Source organism: Cuculus canorus, chromosome 3 (genome assembly GCF_017976375.1).
Source record: "Cuculus canorus isolate bCucCan1 chromosome 3, bCucCan1.pri, whole genome shotgun sequence".
In the NCBI taxonomy this organism is placed as follows: domain Eukaryota; kingdom Metazoa; phylum Chordata; class Aves; order Cuculiformes; family Cuculidae; genus Cuculus; species Cuculus canorus.
In genome coordinates, this window is record NC_071403.1 from 76206556 (window position 1) to 76223515 (window position 16960).

The window sequence follows — 16960 nt, forward strand, 5'->3', positions numbered from 1 at the left end:
AACATTATTTAACACTTGCATCCCACCCAACAAACTTAGAATAATTTGATGTGAACAAAAGGCACTTGGAGTTGCTCTCCCCCTCCACTACCAGGTCTTTAAGGGAGTGGAAAAATGTTTTGTTCGTGTTTCTGGCAAGGGGTTATGGTATAGTGTCATGCTCCTCTGCAGCAGGATTGAGTAAGATGTTTCTTGTCTAGGAGTGGGCTATTTTTCCTGATTGCTTTTTAATGCACTGTGTAGGCTGAGAGAAAAGTGTCTTGAAGATGGATGCAGGTGAGGGGTATAAACATACACAGATAATCTTTATCATGAGCAGGTTGCTTATCCTGTTCTTGTAATGCCAAGAGACATGGTGACAGCCTTGGCCACATCACTTCAGTGACCTCTCTTGAGGGTGAGCCCTCTCTTGAGGGTGAGCCCAAGCCCTGGTCTGCTTTTCCATTGCTGTTCTTTGTCTGAGGTGGTACAGGAACCTCCCAAAAGCCAGGCAGGTGTCACTTTCTGCGTTCACCTGATGTAGCCCGAGTATGAGCAAAGGGTGACTTTAGGACTAAACTATTTCTCGTGCTTCGCGTAGCCAACTGTCTCTTCAGAAGATATGATGACACAAACACTATTGGTGGTGGTACTGATAACCAGGTCCATCACATTTCCAAAACTGTTGTTTCAAATAGATGTGAAGACCAATTTCCTTCAGTTTCTGAATGATGTTTTTGTCTCACATGAAACAGACCCAAATAATGACTGTGTGAACAAGAGCTGTGATGGTGGAGCTGTGCTCATCTGATGAGCTGTTCTTAAGTCTGAGATGGTCCCAGATACCCATCTGGCACCTGCAGCACCTGCAAACAGACCTGTGTCCCAGGTGATTGGTCACCACCACCACCAGCATAAAGCTGGCCCCTGACCAGGCACGATCCCCCTCTCCACTGAAGTTTATTTGGTGAATTAATCCTGTCCAGTGTAAACGGTGAATATGATTTAAAGGTAAGAAGGCAGATCAAACCCAATGGAAAGCTGGAGCCGTGAACAAGGGTCAGATGTCAGCACTTTATCTGAAGAACTGAAAAAAGTGTGGTGTATTTTCCTTGCACTGAAACTGCGTAGCTCAGCTTAGAGCAAACAGCGCGACCAGAGGCTACGCATCCTTACTTACCAAGGAGAGGGCTGAAATGAAAGGGGTTACCTAGCAGTGACTTCTTACTATTGTAAGAAGCAGTAAACAAGATAAAGGTAGAATAGAGAAGATGGATAAATACTCATTCTTAAAGTAAAATAAACATCAAACTTCTATTTGTCTGGGCCTTTGAAGGAGAACAATAACTGAAGGTGCTTGGGGGAGGAAAGAAAGGAATATTTAGTCCAGGAAGCAATTATGAATTATACAGAAAGTTGTCTAGGAGCTCCTCCAGTGCTGTGACCTGTGGAGATTTTTGAAGAAGAGAGCATGTTCGTAACAGTTTGCTTTCAGCTGAAGGAAATGTTACACCCCCCAGGCTCTAATGGCGAGATGCTAGTTTCCACTAGCTGAAGATCTGACCTTGGTAGTAACTGAGAGGTAAAAGCAAACAGGTAGAGAACAAAAGCCTATCTTCAGCATACTTTGAAGTCCTTAACCTGGATAAAAAGCATAGCTACAAATGAAGAGACAGCCCTAGAATTCTAGTTTAAGCCAAACAAAATTCACTGATTATGGAAAACCAGTCTTATCTTGTTTACTGACAGGATTGGTTTTCACATTTGAGCTGAAAGGGGGACAAGGTTTAACGGTGATTACTTCTAGGTTCCTGTTTAAATGCTTGAACAATGGTTTCAGCTGAATGGAAAGACTAAATACGGGGGTTTATGACAGTAGTAAAAAAATGAAGATACGTTAGGCAAGATGGCTTGAAACATGCTAAACAAAGAATTGATTTATTTCTTCTTATTTTCCAAAGTCTTAAAAAATGAGAAATGCTCTTTAATGAGGTCAATAGGTGTCTTCAGACTTTGGTGGGCTTGGGATCAACAGGAGATCATAGGATCATAGAATGGCTTGGGGTGGAAGGGTCTTTAAAGATCATCCAGTTCCAACTCCCATGCCGTGGACAGGGACACCTTCCACTGGATCAGGTTGCTCAAAGCCCCATCCAGCCTGGCCTTGAACACCTCCAGGGATGGGGCATCCACAGCTTCTCTGGGCAATCTATGCCAATGCCTCAACACCCTCACAGGAAAAAAGGTGAAAGAAATTTGTTCCATGATGAACCCATACATATCAGTATAAATGGAGCTTGATTTTCATATGTTTTTGCTGAAGAATTCTCCTAGAGCTGATATGCCACTGCCATAACCTTTTCCTTCTTTTTTAAATCCTTTCTGAAAATTTACACTTAAGCTGAAGGCCATAATTTTGTGACATGTGGTCATGTGTCCCAGATGGAAAACACTGATTTGCCACTACTTATTCCAGATTGAGTTCGGACAGGCCAAATTTTGACCAAATTTCTATCAAATTGGACCACACACCACTGAGGCTGCAGTTTAATGATCAGGTAGTTATTATTTACAGGGTGCAAACACAAAAGCATTTGGTTCAGGAAGAATGGAGAGGAATTAAAAAATAATCCTTAGTGTTATGGAGCGCAAAATAACTTTCAGTATCATCACTCTGCTGTTGTTTTAGATTAATTTTTAATCCATCAGTCTTGATTGATTTATTTTTCACCAAGTCTTTATAACAGGGGAGGGGTGTCATAGTTACTGTATATGGGCAGTACCCAGCACAAAATGCACCAAGAGTGGTTAGATGACTGCTGGTACAGACTGGGCAACCACAACTCCTTTGCTTCTCCTTCCATCCTTGTCCTAATCAGCTTCTTTGTTATTTGTTGACTCTGGGTCAAGGTTTTTGAGTTTTTTTATTTTTGCCTAGTTCTGAAACACATTAAGAGAACCCAAAATACAAAAAGATGTATGGTACTGTTGCTGTTTTGTCTATAATATGGAATTTTAAGTGACCTCACTTGAGAGGAACAAATCAAACAGTCTGAAAAATGCTGCAAACAGCTGCTTTCCAAAGTCATTGCTAATTATAACATCAAGTTATCTTTTATAGTGGATTTTCATCCAGCTGTTACCTAACTCTGAAAGGGACTATCAAAGGCAAGTTCTGTGTTTATCCATTACTTAAAAAAGCATCCCGTAAGCCATGGGCAAGTTTTTCTTTTGACCTTTAAAGCCTTTGTCTTTGGAAAGTAGTGGTAAGAATTGCACGAACCTCATGTATTTTCATCCTGGCTGAAATGGTCTTATGGCAGGAGCAAATTAATCAGATGCCTAGCACTGCCAGCACCAATTCTCTTGCCTTTCTTTAATGTGCATGTATATTCATGCGTGTTGCACGTATAAGCACATACAGATTTAGTTTGGTGGTGGTCATGATGGATGAGTGTCTGAAGGCAGCATCGGTGGAGCAAAGGATCTGTGAGGGTGGAGTGAGTGGCAATGAATGCACAGCACTGTTTTCCCCATTTGGTAGGTTTGAGAATGCCCTTTCCCACCTCCTACCTGGGAAGGTGTGCTTGGCTCTCCAGGAGCTCTGGGCCTCTGCTGGTGGTGTGAGTCTGGTCACGGCGATGCAGGCTGAGGCAGCAGTGCTAGCCAGTTCCCTCTTTCTACTGGCTGTAACATGTACCCAGGAGACAGGCTGAAGGAAGGAGATCTGCAAAACTTGGGCTGATTTTTAGAGCCAGGGTTTGTCCCTAACATTGCTAACCATTTACTGGAAGATGCTGAAGATGTGGTTACCTGGCATGCAAGGGTAAGCGAAGTGCAAGAAGGGAAGAACTAGTGTGATATTCCCTTGATCTGGGCTCTGTGGCAACCTCTAAAATTGCCAGTAATTCCCCTGCCGTCCTTCTGTCATCGTGGTGCCTGAGTGTCAAGATGATGGGTCTGACTCACAGCCTCCATCTCTTTCCACCTGGGAGGCAGCAGAGTGGGAATTCCAAAAATCTGTGGATATACATGGTGCATGCTGGGCTCTGCTCACATCTCAGCAAAGACAATGTCTCGTATCACTTCTCAGGCAAAATAAGATCGGGTTTGAAGTCTCTTGTGTATAAATGGGTCTTCTAGGATCACTCCACGGGCTGAGATTTACTCCTGGTTCTGTCCAGGGGAGTACAATATGCTCTTAGCTAGGTTCATGTGGCTATTGCTGGCTTGTGTGAATATACCTGAAATAAAACACTCAAGGGTTACTTTGCTGTAGCTTCATTTGAAAGCATATATTTCAGAATGATTCCTGCTGTATTTTCCAAACTGTGCATATTTCTGCTTGTGTTTAGGTTGTGGAAGGAAAACTGCACCTCTTTGTGGACTTTCTGAACCATTGGAACAATTATGGAAGCAGAAATGTGAAGAGGAGGAAGAGGAATACTCAAACCCAATGGCCACTGCAGGATGTGAACTTCCTTGTCTGACACTGCTTCCCTGGGAGCAACACTGCACTGTACCCCTCTTGCTTGCTGAGCCAGAGCAGGGCAGGTCACAGTGGCACCAAGGAGGCTCAGGGCTTCTTTTTACCCTGCAAGGTATGCTGCCAAGTCGTTCTCTGTGCTGTGGTAGAGGATGGAGGCTGAGTTGAGCCTTGGATAGAGCATATTAGAGATTTAAGGCCATTTTTATCAGAAGCATATTGAAGATTAATTACTTGGTCTAATCTCAGGTAACAAATCATGTGTATTTTAATCTTTTTTTAGAAGTTAGTGACTTTCAGTTTTTTGCAGGACAACTTGAACATAAGTGGAGGAGGAAAAAATGTCTGAATAAGAAAATACCTGGAAAAATCCACCACTGAGGAAGTTTTTCAGGGTGTTTTTTTTATATTTTTTTAAAGTCTTGGCCAACAGGAGATCAACTCTTTTCCTATAAAAGACTCTTTCCTGATGTGTACAATGCATCCCGAAGGTCAGGGGGAGAGAGAAGCTCTCCTGTGCCTGGGTGTCCTGTGCAACTTGTGTGTCTCCATCAGCCTTGGTGAATACTTACATCAGCAGTGTGACTGCAGAGCAGAAGGCTGGGGGACACAGCCTCTGCTGTCACCTTAGGAATGGCACTGAAATGATGCTCCAGTAACCCTAGGAAGAGGCAGGGACTCCCCTGGCAGACTGGCGCTGTAGAGCACGCATTTCCAAGGGATGATCACCAGCACTCCTTAGTTTTACTAGTACAGATACAACAAATGCTAAAAAGATCCTGTGCTTTAAGTCCTCCAAACCTCCCCTGTATGTTCCATGTGCTCAGAGTGGGGTTTGGTATGATAAGGTGTATGAATTCTTTGTATGCTTTTTTTCCTGAGAGTTAGATTTACATACTTTTGTTTTGTGTTCTTTCCACTAAAAAAAAAAAAATAAACAGAATAGACATAGACTAGTTTCTTTCAGATGATCTTTCCTTAAATAGTTGAAATAGTTCAGCCTCTTTGACCAAACTGAGCTGTGGTGGTGATAATATGATTTTACACAATTTATTCTGAGCAGCTTTGCTCGCAATTTTTATCTCATGGATATCTTTCTCCCTGAAATGGTGCTAAATCCCATGAAATATAGCAGATCTCTATGCAGAATGAAGGGACTCTGTTTAAGTGAACCTGCAACAATTCAAGGCGAGTTTCTCTGGGCTCTTGGATTTTTACATCACATTTTGAATGTTTTCTGTTGATAGCATTGACACGATTTCCAGCAGTTAAATCCCAAATATGTAAGTGGAACCAGGGCCTATTACATGTGCCTCACTTACCTCCAACTTTATATGTGTAAAACAATAAAAGATGTTAAACATTAAAATAGAGATAACTCATGTTTAAAATTATTTTTGCCTGATGTGTAAAATGTCTTTTAAAGAGTTTGTTGTTGTATTTGCATGCCAGTGTGATCCTGTGGCACCTCGAGGGGGTACTGCAAGTTGATGCTCGTTTTTTTATCCATGGGACAGGCTTGCAGAGTGTTGTGGAGTAATGTGGTCAGCCTGGGAGCCTGCAGGAGGGAAGGATGCTGCACCCAAGATACAAGACACTTTTCAAGATCAATTCTTTGTTTTCCATCTAAACACTTGACCTTTGCACTTAGAGCACCCCAGGATCTCAACCTGATGGTCATTCAAATATTTTGGGGGGACCAACCGGTCCTAGCCATGGGTATGGCCAGCAAGGGAGGGAAGAGGGGAGGCTGCTAGCTGGGAGGACCAAGGGTGGAACAGTAGGACAGGTCTCTCCTGTCCAACCCCCTGGGCCAGCTGGTGTGGGCAACTTGAAGAAACCTAAGGCAGTGAGCTGGTACAGGAAGCTGTCTCTGAAGCCTTTTGTGTTGGCATATGGGATAAAGTCACCCTTCAGGTAAGGTCTGAGCACCCAGGAGGGGCAGGTGAAGAAATGTTTGAGTGTCACCCCAGGTGAATGGCCATGGGGCCAGCTTGTCTGCAAAGCCATAGTCCTGGCTGTGCAAGGTGGGATCAGCCGTGTGTGGGGATGGACTGTGGCTGAGTGCACCTCTGAGGGTCATCTGGCCAGTGAGGTCTTCATTTCAGTATCCTGAGCTAGCAGTCACTATCGTGTTTGTTTCTAGGCAATCTTATGTATTTGTGTATGCATACACAAAAAAAAAAAAGGCCAGAATTTCTGGTTTATTATCTATAAAAATATAATCAGTTAACAGTTGTTTTGCAAAGCCCAGTAAATTTGTCGTTGCTGGATGGTGAATCTGCTCAATGAAAATCTTGCTGTTTACTGAATTAAATACAAAATTTACTGATGCTTATTTTTACCCAGTGAAAAATAAGCACAGGATGGATAAGCCTGTGAAGAGAAACACATCTTCCTGAGGCTGGAAATGGTTTACCTCCTGGGGAAGAAATGGAGATCTCTGATTTTGAGAGGGCTGGTTTTGCTGCACCTCAGAGAGAACAGCAGTGCAACCCTGGTCTTGTCCCAGCAGGGCAGCACAGAGGTGAGCAGTGCCAGGCTTTTAGTCTCACGGTTTACTTAAGTAAGGGCTGTATCTGTTTCTCCTGATGCATTTCCTAATGGGGTCAACCTGGGGAGCTCACTGTGAGGAGGGTGAGCATGCAACACTGCTCTTGGGAATGACAGCCAATACTTTTCCAAATTGGATTTTTTTTTTTTTTTGTTACTACAAGTGTCCTAACTTGCTTTTTATGAGCTTTAACCTGATGCTTTCAAATGCCCATAGTTTGCACTCTTGTTTTTAACACAAAACATGGCTTTTGGCTAACACAACAAGCCAAATAGGAGAGAAGAGGAAAAAAGTTCAGCTGAGCATCTCTGTGGCTAGTGCAGAGTGTGGTGGGCTGCCTGCTGGGCGGGTGACGGGGGGGAGACATGGTAAAGGCACAGCCAAGGGAGCTGGAGGCTACTGTTTATTTGGACTTTCCCAAAGCACTTTGAGTGGGATCATTCAAAAAGATGGAAGTCTTTGAGCACCTCTCTGCCATGCTCAGGTCCCTCACTCCCTGTTTGAGCTGCATGTGCCCCCAGTGCATTCCAAAGCAGGAAGGCAGCTGCAGCCGTTCCCATGGCTGCCAACACCCTGACTTCATATGGGGGAGAGGAGACAGAGCGCTGGGAGGAAGCTGCATGCACTGTCCTTCCACCTCCAGCTCTCTGAAATGCTGTGTTACCCTCGCTGTCGCTGGTTTATTTGTTCCTCTGGTGTGTAATTACTCACGATTATATGAAATAGAGGTGAAAGCTTTGTATCAAACCCTGCCTGAGACTTGGAGACACAGTGTTTTCGCAAAAGATGGGCTCCCAGCTCTTGGTGATCTCTTTGACCCCTGAGGCTGCTAGGGACAGAAGGGTCAGCAGTATTACCAGTGTGTATGGCAGGAATCTCCAGTTCTATGGGTCTTCCTTCTTATTTCACACCACGACTTCACTCTTCGAGCTCTGTGCTGTGCTTCAAAGGGGTGGCTACCGGTGCAGGCTGGAATATGCTCCCTCCAACGGTGAGAAGAAGCCGGGTGCTGGCAGGATCCTTGCTGTTAACCCCTGGAGCGCTCCCCCCTTCATCCTCTCTTGTATCAGAAATGGTATAGCCAGCAGGAGCGGGAAGGCATCCCTCCCCTGTTCTCAGCATTAGTGAAGCCGCACCTAAAATCCTGTGTTCGGTTTTGGGGCCCTCCCTACAAGAAGGACATTGAGGCACTGGAGCGTGTCCAGAGAAGGACAACAAAGCTGGTGAAAGGGCTGGAGAATGGGTCTTATGAGGAGCGGCTGAGGTTGTTTAGCCTGGAGAAAAGGAGACTGAGGGGGGACCACTTCACTGTCTACAACTCCCTGAAAGGAGGTTGTAGCAAGGTGGGTGCTGGTCTCTTTCTCCCAGATAACAAGTGATAGGATGAGAGGAAATGGCCTCAAGTTTCACCAGGGGAAGTTTAGATTGGATATTAGGAAAAAATTCTTTACCAAAGGAGTGGTGAAGCATTGGAACAGGCTGCCCAGGGAAGTCATTATCCCTGGAGGTGTTTAAAAGATGGGTAGGTGAGGTGCTTAGGTTTAGTAGTGGACAGGTACGGTTGGACTCGATCTCAAACGTCTTATCCAACCAATCGATCCTACGATCCTGTCCGTGCTGCTGCCGTGTCACCGGGCGGGTGCGGGCCCCCTTCCCCCGGTGGGACGCTGTGAGCAGGCTCCTGGCCGCGGACCCCCGGGACCGGGAAGGCGGGGGGGCGGGGTGGTCGCGGGGGCGGCCCCGACGGCGCGTCCCTTATCCAGCAGCGCCGCCGTGCGGCCGACCGCGGCCCCGCCCCGACGGCGAGGGGAGGGAGAGGGTGTCAGGGGCCGGTGCCCACCGCCTCGGCTCCCCTGGGTTCCCCCATCCCCGGCGCAGAGGGGTAGCGATCCTCCTCCCCATCCTCCGCCGGGCTGCGCGGGGCTCTGCTGCCTCCCCGCGGTCACCCAGCCCCGCGCCGCGGGCAGCGCTGGTGGTGGCGAGCGGGGAGGGGATTACATCAAATCAATCCCTCCCGCTGCAGAAAGCAATAAACCCTTAAACTGTTTCCTTTTCGGGGAGATAGCGGCGGGCCGCTTGGCTGAGAGGAGGGAGGATTGCGGGGGTTTATTTGCGGATGCGGGGGTAACGGGAGGTGGTGCCGGGAGCATCTCGTTTCTGAAGCCGCAACTGTGCAACATTTCCTGAAATATTGCCCTGCTCCAGCCGGGAGCTCCCCCAAGGGTTCCCCCCCCAGCCTTTCCCCACCGGCCCCTTAATAAACACCGCCGAGAATTGCCCTTATACTTTGTAAATATTGGATTAGCTTTTCATTGACCGGCTCTCTTGAAAAGACCCGAAAAATCCACACCGGTTCCAAACTAAGCCAAACAGTCAATAGGTGACGAAAGTAAGTTATTTCCAGGGCTTAACGGGGCTTCCAGCTCATTATCAGGTTATCTGAGGCGCCTAAAGAGTTTCTTGCCTACAAGAGGGTGGAGGAAGGAGAAAAGAGGGGGGAAATGGGGAAAAGAAAGAACGGAAGGGAGAGTCGCCCCAGTAGCGGGGCGAAGAGGGGGGGAAGGTCGGGCTCAGCTTCTCACCCGCCCCAAACAACGGCCTGGTTGTGCCCCAAATCGCTATCCGCCGGGCGTGTCGCAATCCAGATCCGACGGGCCACTCTGGGCGCACGGGGTGGGGAGGGCTGGCAGCGGGGCAACCCGGGGGGCTGCTGCCAAAACTGCAGGTAGGAGGGGTGTCTGGGGAGGGGGAGGATGTGCGAGACCCCCCAGGTGAAGCCTCATCTGCCCTGTGGGCCAGCTCCAACACCATAACAACTGCAGGGCACACCAACGCTCCCGCGCAGCCCTTTAGCCTGGAGGGCTGAAAATGTCAACGATGGCTGAGTTGGGGGTTCCCACTCTTTATTTTTTCTTTTTTCCTTTTTCTCTTTTTTCCTTTTTTCTTTCTTTTTTTCCCCCCTTTTCCTCCCTTTCCTCCCCTTTTCTCTTTTTCCTTTTTGTTATTTATTTTTTCTTTTTTTTTTTGTATCGTTATTATTTTTTCTTTTTTGTCTTTTTCTTTTTCGTTATTTCTTTTTTCTGTTTTCTTTTTGTTACTTCTTTTTTCTTTTTCTTTCTTTATCGTTACTTCTTTTTTATTGTATTCTCTTTTTTCTCTCTTTTTTCCATTTTTTTCCTTTTTTTTCTTTTTTCTTTTAATTTTTTTTTTTTTGGCTTCCCTTTCCCTCTCTCTCCCCCTCCCTGACGGCTTGCTTTGCACAACGAGAAGCCACGACAAGAAAGAGCCGTTTCTCCGGGGGAGAAGCAGGACGTGCCAGCCCGCCGCGCGGTACGGCCGGGCTACGCAGGGAGGCAGCCTGCATAACATTACCGGCCCTGAATGCAGCCTTGTTCTGCTGTGCCCGCCGCAGCCTCCGCTCAGTGCGGGCAGTGCGGCGGCTGTGCGGGCAGTGCGGAGGCTCTGCAGACAGCGGAGCTCCGCTACTAAGCTGGGGGCACAGGAGGGAGCATCGCCTTGGCTTTTACGTGGGAGATGCTCCTGGGTCTCTTTTTGAGGGAAGGGAGTCTAATTTCCTGTGAAATGAGAGAGAAACTTGTCAGCGGGATCCAGGAGAAGAGGAGGGCCTCTGTTAGTCTTCAAAGAAAGAGGGAGAGAAAGAGAGAGGGATTCTTTTTCCTTGCCCCCCCTCCTTTTTTTTTTTTTTTTTTTTTTTTTTCCAGAATAGATATAGCACGAATTTTTAATTCGTCTTCCTTTCACAGACAACAATGCTGGTTTTGAAAGCTGGGCACAATTTGGGTTTTGTGAGGGGTCCCCCGGCCCAGCTGGCCATATGGGATACAACATGTAGAACATGCCTAACAATGAGCACGAGTGACAGCCCTAACAAAACGCAAAGGACACTGCTCCCTGACTCCGAGATGGACTGCCTCCCATAAATGAATTGAATGGCCCTAAAAAAGAAGGAAGAGGGGGGGAAGGAGGCACAGGGAGAGCCCCCCCCCCCTCCCCAAACTGTCTCTCTTTTTTTTCTCCTCTCCTCTCCGGCCCGGCCCAGCCCTGGCTGCCTCTGCCTCCGTCTCTTTAATATGCACGCCTCTAACATGCTCACCTCCCTGCCTCCCCCATTGTGCTGTTTTGTGAAGTCTACTGTATATTGTGCAAAGATAGACTGCCCGGAGCTGGCCCGGCAGCATGGGAGATATAAGGCCACGGAGGTTAGGGCCACACAACTGGTTTTATAGACTTAGCAGAGACCAGGGGGAAGAGAGAGGGAAAAAAAAAAAAAAAAGAAAAGGAAGAAGAAGAACGTGGCAATTTTCCTTCTCTCCTGTTCCTGGCTCGCACGCTGGGGCTGGAGAGGGGAAAACCTGCACATGTCCGTGTATCCCCGCAGCTGGGGAACCCCGCCTGAGGCTTCCCGTGCTGGAAAACAGGCTTTTCCACTTGCTCGGCAGGCTTTTGGCCGGTGGATCAGCCGCGGCTGCTCCGCCCGTGCGCAGGCAGGTTCCCGGCGCCGTCCCCGCTGCGGAGCCCAGCGGCTCGCCGGCCGCGGGTGGCTCGCCCTTATCCTTTATCCCCTCCTCTAGGGGAAGGAGGAACAAGAAAAGAGGGCTGAGGGGGAATAAAAAAAAGATGAAAGGGAAACAAACAAACAAACAAACCACAAAACAACAAAACAGAACCAGCCTGAGCTCGGAGGCTGCGCCCCGGGCTTCGGGGCCGGGATGCTGCGGTTCATCTCTTTGCTTTGGGAGTTGAACTAAACTGGTTCGGATCAACCTCGGCGGGATGATCACACCGGAGAAGCCCCCGGTTGTTGTTTCTTTCTTTTTTTTTTTCTTTAAGCATCTTTACCAGCCTAAAACCCGCAGGGTTGGGAGAGGGAGCACAGAGCTGCCCCAGCTCTGCCCAAATCCTCTCCGAGCTGGGCGCTGCGCCCGCTCGAAGCCAGCCGTAAGTTCTCCCTGGCCGGGCTCGGCTAAGCCCGCCCCAGCTCCTTGTCGCCTCTCTCTTCTCCCTTATCCCTCCGCCTTCTGCTTTTTTTGGGGGGGAGGGTGAGAAGTTAACCCTTTCCCCCGACCTGCCTGAGCCACCGCATCCCCGAGGGCTGAACCTGAAGTTTCTTCTCTCCCCTCAGTGCTAGTTGTCCCCAGGCCTGGGCAGGGGAGCATCGTGAGGATACTAGTATCCAAAACTCCGCACCCAGAAGACCCCAGCTACAGGGTGGGGGTCACTGGGATGTCTAAAAGCACCATCACAACCATAAAATAATTCTACCCCCTGGCGTTTTTCGATAGGTCTGGGTGTTGCGGAGGAGCCAGGCTGAAAGCGACTGCTCTGAAAAAAAGCCGCTTTTCCCCCTGAGAAAAAAAAAATAAGTTATGGGTGGGAGGGTGTCCTGCTCGGCCGTGTCTTCCCCCGGGAAGGGGCTCCGCTGGCCCCACACCGGGCTGAGCCGGGCCGAAACGCCATCCACCGCCGAAGGATGCGGGGAGGCGGCCACGGGCGCCGGCCGCACCGAGAAATGGAACAAAACCCGTTCGTCCTTGTTATAGCTTCCTTCTCTTACTTTTTTGTCCTCGAAACACAGCTTTAAAAACCCCCTAAAATGGTTATCAATATATATAAAACCTGAGTTTGTACACAAGAAATCCTGCAACGGTGAGCAGAGAGGGTTTAATCCGCGTTTCTTTTCCCTCTTCTCGTGGTTACTCAGGACCAGTTGTGCGCAAACCCCAAATAAAATAAACCAAAACGAACACCCTGGCTTCTATGATCACAACGAGATAAAAACACACGCCTGCTGATAGCTATCGGAGCTGACAAGAGCCCGAAAATGACCCTAGGAAAGGAGCGCTGGAGATCCGCATGTCGCGTTCCCTGCGCGGGGTTACGGCGGCCGCGCTCCGGGCGCACGCAGGTTCTTCACAAAACCACATGAGCAGCCGGGGGGATTTTATTCTTTATTTTTTTTTGTTGTTGTTGTTTAATTCTGACGATTCCCCCCCCCCCCAGTTTTAATTTTAGTTGTAGGTAGACAAGACCACTCTGAATGGCGCAAAAATTTCTGTAAACAATGACGCACAAAAACACCTCCCCTCCCTTCCCCCCGCCTCCCCCCCGAAATGAAATCAAGTCCCCCCAGAAAAATGGAGGGGAAAAGAAACGGGAGAGGGAAAAAATCCATAATAATAATAATAATAATAGCAATAATAATAATAATAATAGCGTTTCCCTCTCCATTCCTTCCCCCGCAGTTTTGATTTTTTTTTTTGTTTGTTTTGGAGCATCAGTCCGTCTCTTTCTCTCTCTCTTTATTATTTTTGTTTTTCCTCCTTTTTTTTTGAGTGTGTGTGGGTAGCGTGTGCGTGTGTGCGCGCTCCCCTCCAGCCTTCACCAAGTCCATTGCTGAGCTTGTACCAAATGGTGTGCTGTGGGGTACTGGGGGTTGCTGGTAGCGCTGTACTGGGCGTTGTATTGCATATGCTGTAGAGACTGGGCGCTATAGGCGGAGAAGGGGATTCCCGTCTGGAAAGTCGCGGCTGCCAAGTCCTGAGCTTTGAGCGTGTGGCAGGGCTTGCCGTCCCTGACTAAGACCGGCACGGCCACCCGCCGCGGGGAGGGAAGAGGAGTCACTTCCATACCTTTCTCGGCTCGGGCTCGTTTCATCTTGTAGCGGTGGTTCTGGAACCAGATCTTCACCTGGGTGGGGGTGAGGCGGATCAGGCTGGCCAGGTGCTCCCGCTCAGGCGCCGACAGGTACCGCTGCTGCCGGAACCGCCGCTCCAGCTCGTAGGTCTGCGCCTTGGAGAAGAGCACCCTCCTCTTCCTCTTCTTCCCCGCGTCCCCGCCGCCCGCCGCTTCCTTCTCGTTGTCAGGCGATTCGTCGGCCGACGGCTCCGGCGATTTGGCAGAGGGGTCCTGGCCACCGCCACCGGCCGTCAGCCCGTGCACTGCGGAGAATCCGGCCCGTCAGCGAAGAAAAGAGGGGGTGGGGGAGGGAGCAGGCTCCGTGCTGCGCGACCCCCCCTTGCCCGCATCTCCCCGCGACCGTCCCGCCGCCCTCGCATCCGTCCCGCCGCCCCCCGCATCCTTCCCGGTCTGGGCATCCCGGCTCTCCGGGATGGAGGCACTGGCGAGCGGTAGCCCATCCCTACCCTCCTGGCCACGCCGTCGCGGAAGCCCCCGCGGAGCGCTCGGCTCGGCGCTGCCCCACCGCCGTCCCCGCTGCGCGGTACTCACGGGAGTATTGGATGCCCTCGGCGCTCGCCAGCCAGCGCGTGTAGGGATTATCGCTATTATCATAGAAAGGGTTCTTCAAAGGCAGAGTCTGAACAGTGTCCAAGGGGGTTTGTCCCAAAACTCCCGCTTTCTTGGGAGGCTCCGGCGCCTCGCTCTCTTCCTCGCCTCCCTCCGCGGCGGAGCCGTCCTCATCATTGGTGTCGGGGAGGTCCAAAATGTCCTTCACCGAAAAGCCCGTCTTTGTGTTGGTCAGAGACATGTTCCGGCCAAATTTTAGGCAGGAAAGTTGGAGGAAGCAGCTTCGCCGATCCGCCGTGTCGCACGCACACGCGGGACGGCGACAACAGCACCACGCGCGCCGCCGGGGGAGGAGGCTGCGGGGCGGCGGCACGAGTGGAGGAAGGAGAGGGAAAAAAACAGGATAATATAGATTTATAGAAAAATAACCGAAGGGTTTTGTGCCAAAGAAGACGCGGAGCCCCGGCCGCAGCGGTGGATCTCTGCGGTGGTGGTTTCTATGGGCTTGTTCTGCCACGGGGGAGGTGGGGGGGGGGGTGTGAATTCCGAGAGCAGGAGCAGCAGCTGGCTTCGGAAATAGTTTGTAACTCCAGGGGGAAAGGGGAAAGAGAAGCAAAAAAAAAAAAAAGAAAAAAAAAAAAAAGAAAAAAAAAAGGGAACGAAAAAAAAAAGAAAACATCTGGATCTTGCTTAAACACCCCGAACCCGCGCTTGCCGCTTGGAAAAACCGAGCCATTGCTGGAGCGAACAGTCCATATAAGGCTGGTCCCCACACATGAACCTGCCGAGAGGAGGGAGAAAAAAAAAATACATTAAACCCGAGAAAGGTTGGCCACGTGTGGGCGGGTCTTGGAAGTCAAGTGGATGAAGACAGTGTTTGCAGATGTGAAATTGCGGGTTTTGGGCGAGCTCCGAGCTTCCACCATTGGTGATGAGTGGTATAACGTGTCAGTTAATTACCAGCGTGGGGAGGGCCCTTCCGCGGGTGCGTGTTTGTGTCAGCGAGAGAGGGAGGGTGTGATTTTCTTTTTTTTTTTTTTTTAAACACAGTATTTACATACAAAGAGCCTCGCACCAGCCCGATATTCTGCACACTCCAAAGTGTGTTTTCCACCGATTGCCTTGAAAAGCAGGGAGGGGAAAAAAAAAAAACGAGGGGGGGGGGGGATGATAAAGAGCGAAGGAGGCTGCTTGCGCGGTTTCCCACCCCTCCCGCGCATCCTGCGCGCCCACGCAAACCTGGGGGCAGCGGTGGTTTTTCTTTTTGCGCTGGGACGGGCTCAAAGCCCCGCGCGGGACTGAAACGAGAGGCGGCTCAGATGGCAAGAGACCAACTTATCTAAACCTCCTAGGTCAATATTTTGGTTGAGGCTTAGGGATGAACGCTGGAAATTAAACAGCAAGTAATTGATTCTAGTTTGCTCCGAAATTAACCGAACTGGCAAAACGCGATCATCAGTCACGACCCGGGGAGATCTGGGACGTGATTAGTTGGGGTGGGAGTTATTTGAAGAGGTCTCGTTGATTTTGCTTCCTTCTTCCAGGGGAATAAAATCCAGACCGTTTGGTTAATGTAATAGGATGGAGCCCAGTGGACTTTCAAATATGACTTAATTAATTATTTCCTCCCCCCCCCCCCTTATTTTTGTTCAGAACCTGGGGAATGAGTGGGATAAAGAAGGGGTTGCTTTCCAAAAAGTGTGTTTTGGAAGGGCGTGTCTCCAGATGTCACACACGCAGCGCCGGCGGCCCCGCGGAGCCCCGCGACATCCCCGGCCGCGGGTCCTAGCGGAGCTGCTCGGCCACCGAGGCTCCCCCTGCTCAGCGTGGGGCTGCAAACCGCCCCTCTCCACACCTTCTTCCCCCTCTAGCTGGCTGCCACCAACTTTTATGTCAATTTTCCTCCGTCCTTCCCTTTCCTGCACCAGCCAAAGACTCTTGGCCGTGAGCATCTTTCCCAGGCACGGCCCGGACCTTCTTCCCTTTCCCTTCTTCCCATTCGCTTCTTCCTTTTCCCTTCCCTTTTTCTCTTCCCCTTACCCGACCCCCTCTCACAGCTGGACCCCGGCCCGGGACGGGCTTGTGCCTCGGGATGATGGTGTGCGGGGCGAGGAGGGGGGTGCTACAAACTGGGAATGGGTTTCTCATCACCACCTTTATTTCTTGGAAAGAAAAGTTAACCGAGTTTTTCTTCCAGGAGGAAGAAGCGAGAATGGGGCTACTGGCGGTGGGAAGAGGAGGAAGACGGTCCCTCAGACATCCTCCTGTTTGCCGATCAATGTACTAGCACCTTCCCCTCCTCTCCCTCCCCGCTCCCCGCATCTTTTCTCCCCCAGCCCCCAGCTTGCCTCCCATAAAGTATGTGATGTGGCTGACAATGCCCAGGGATTTTTTTTTTTTTTTGCCTTCCCCCCTCTCTCCTTTTTTTTTTTTTTTTTTTTTTTTTTTTTTTAAGCGAGCCCCTGAGCACATCCTGGGTGGTCGGACCCGCGCAAACACAAATACAACCCTATGGCTAAGCTGGAAACAATGTCCGCAATGTAGACAAATGTCCGGCTTCTGTTGGAACCCTTTGTCTCGGCGCAGTTTTTGCATTTATTTCAGTGGCGAAATAATACGTGATTGACGCCCTCTTTCAATGTGTCCTAACTGTTGGGAATAAATCTGAGGTTGTT

General features: G+C 49.6%; 1 protein-coding gene across 1 annotated transcript; it reads right to left on the bottom strand.

Annotated features, from left to right (window-relative positions):
* Positions 1-13250: 13250 nt before the first annotated feature.
* NKX2-2 (NK2 homeobox 2) lies at positions 13251-14873 on the bottom strand. The gene is made up of 2 exons (XM_054063208.1): positions 14268-14873; positions 13251-13978 (listed from the first exon to the last, which is right to left on the bottom strand). Exons 1-2 carry the CDS (start codon positions 14524-14526, stop codon positions 13419-13421), a joined length of 819 nt encoding a protein of 272 aa, XP_053919183.1. The 5' UTR covers positions 14527-14873; the 3' UTR covers positions 13251-13418.
* Between the last annotated feature and the right edge of the window lie 2087 nt (positions 14874-16960).

Bases quoted from the DNA above. Each gene is read 5' to 3' on its own strand.
- NKX2-2 (XM_054063208.1), bottom strand. From the start codon at position 14,526: ATGTCTCTGACCAACACAAAGACGGGCTTTTCGGTGAAGGACATTTTG. The intron at 13,979-14,267 runs GTGAGTACCGCG...GATTCTCCGCAG, and splicing joins CGAGGGCATCCAATACTCCC to TGCACGGGCTGACGGCCGGT.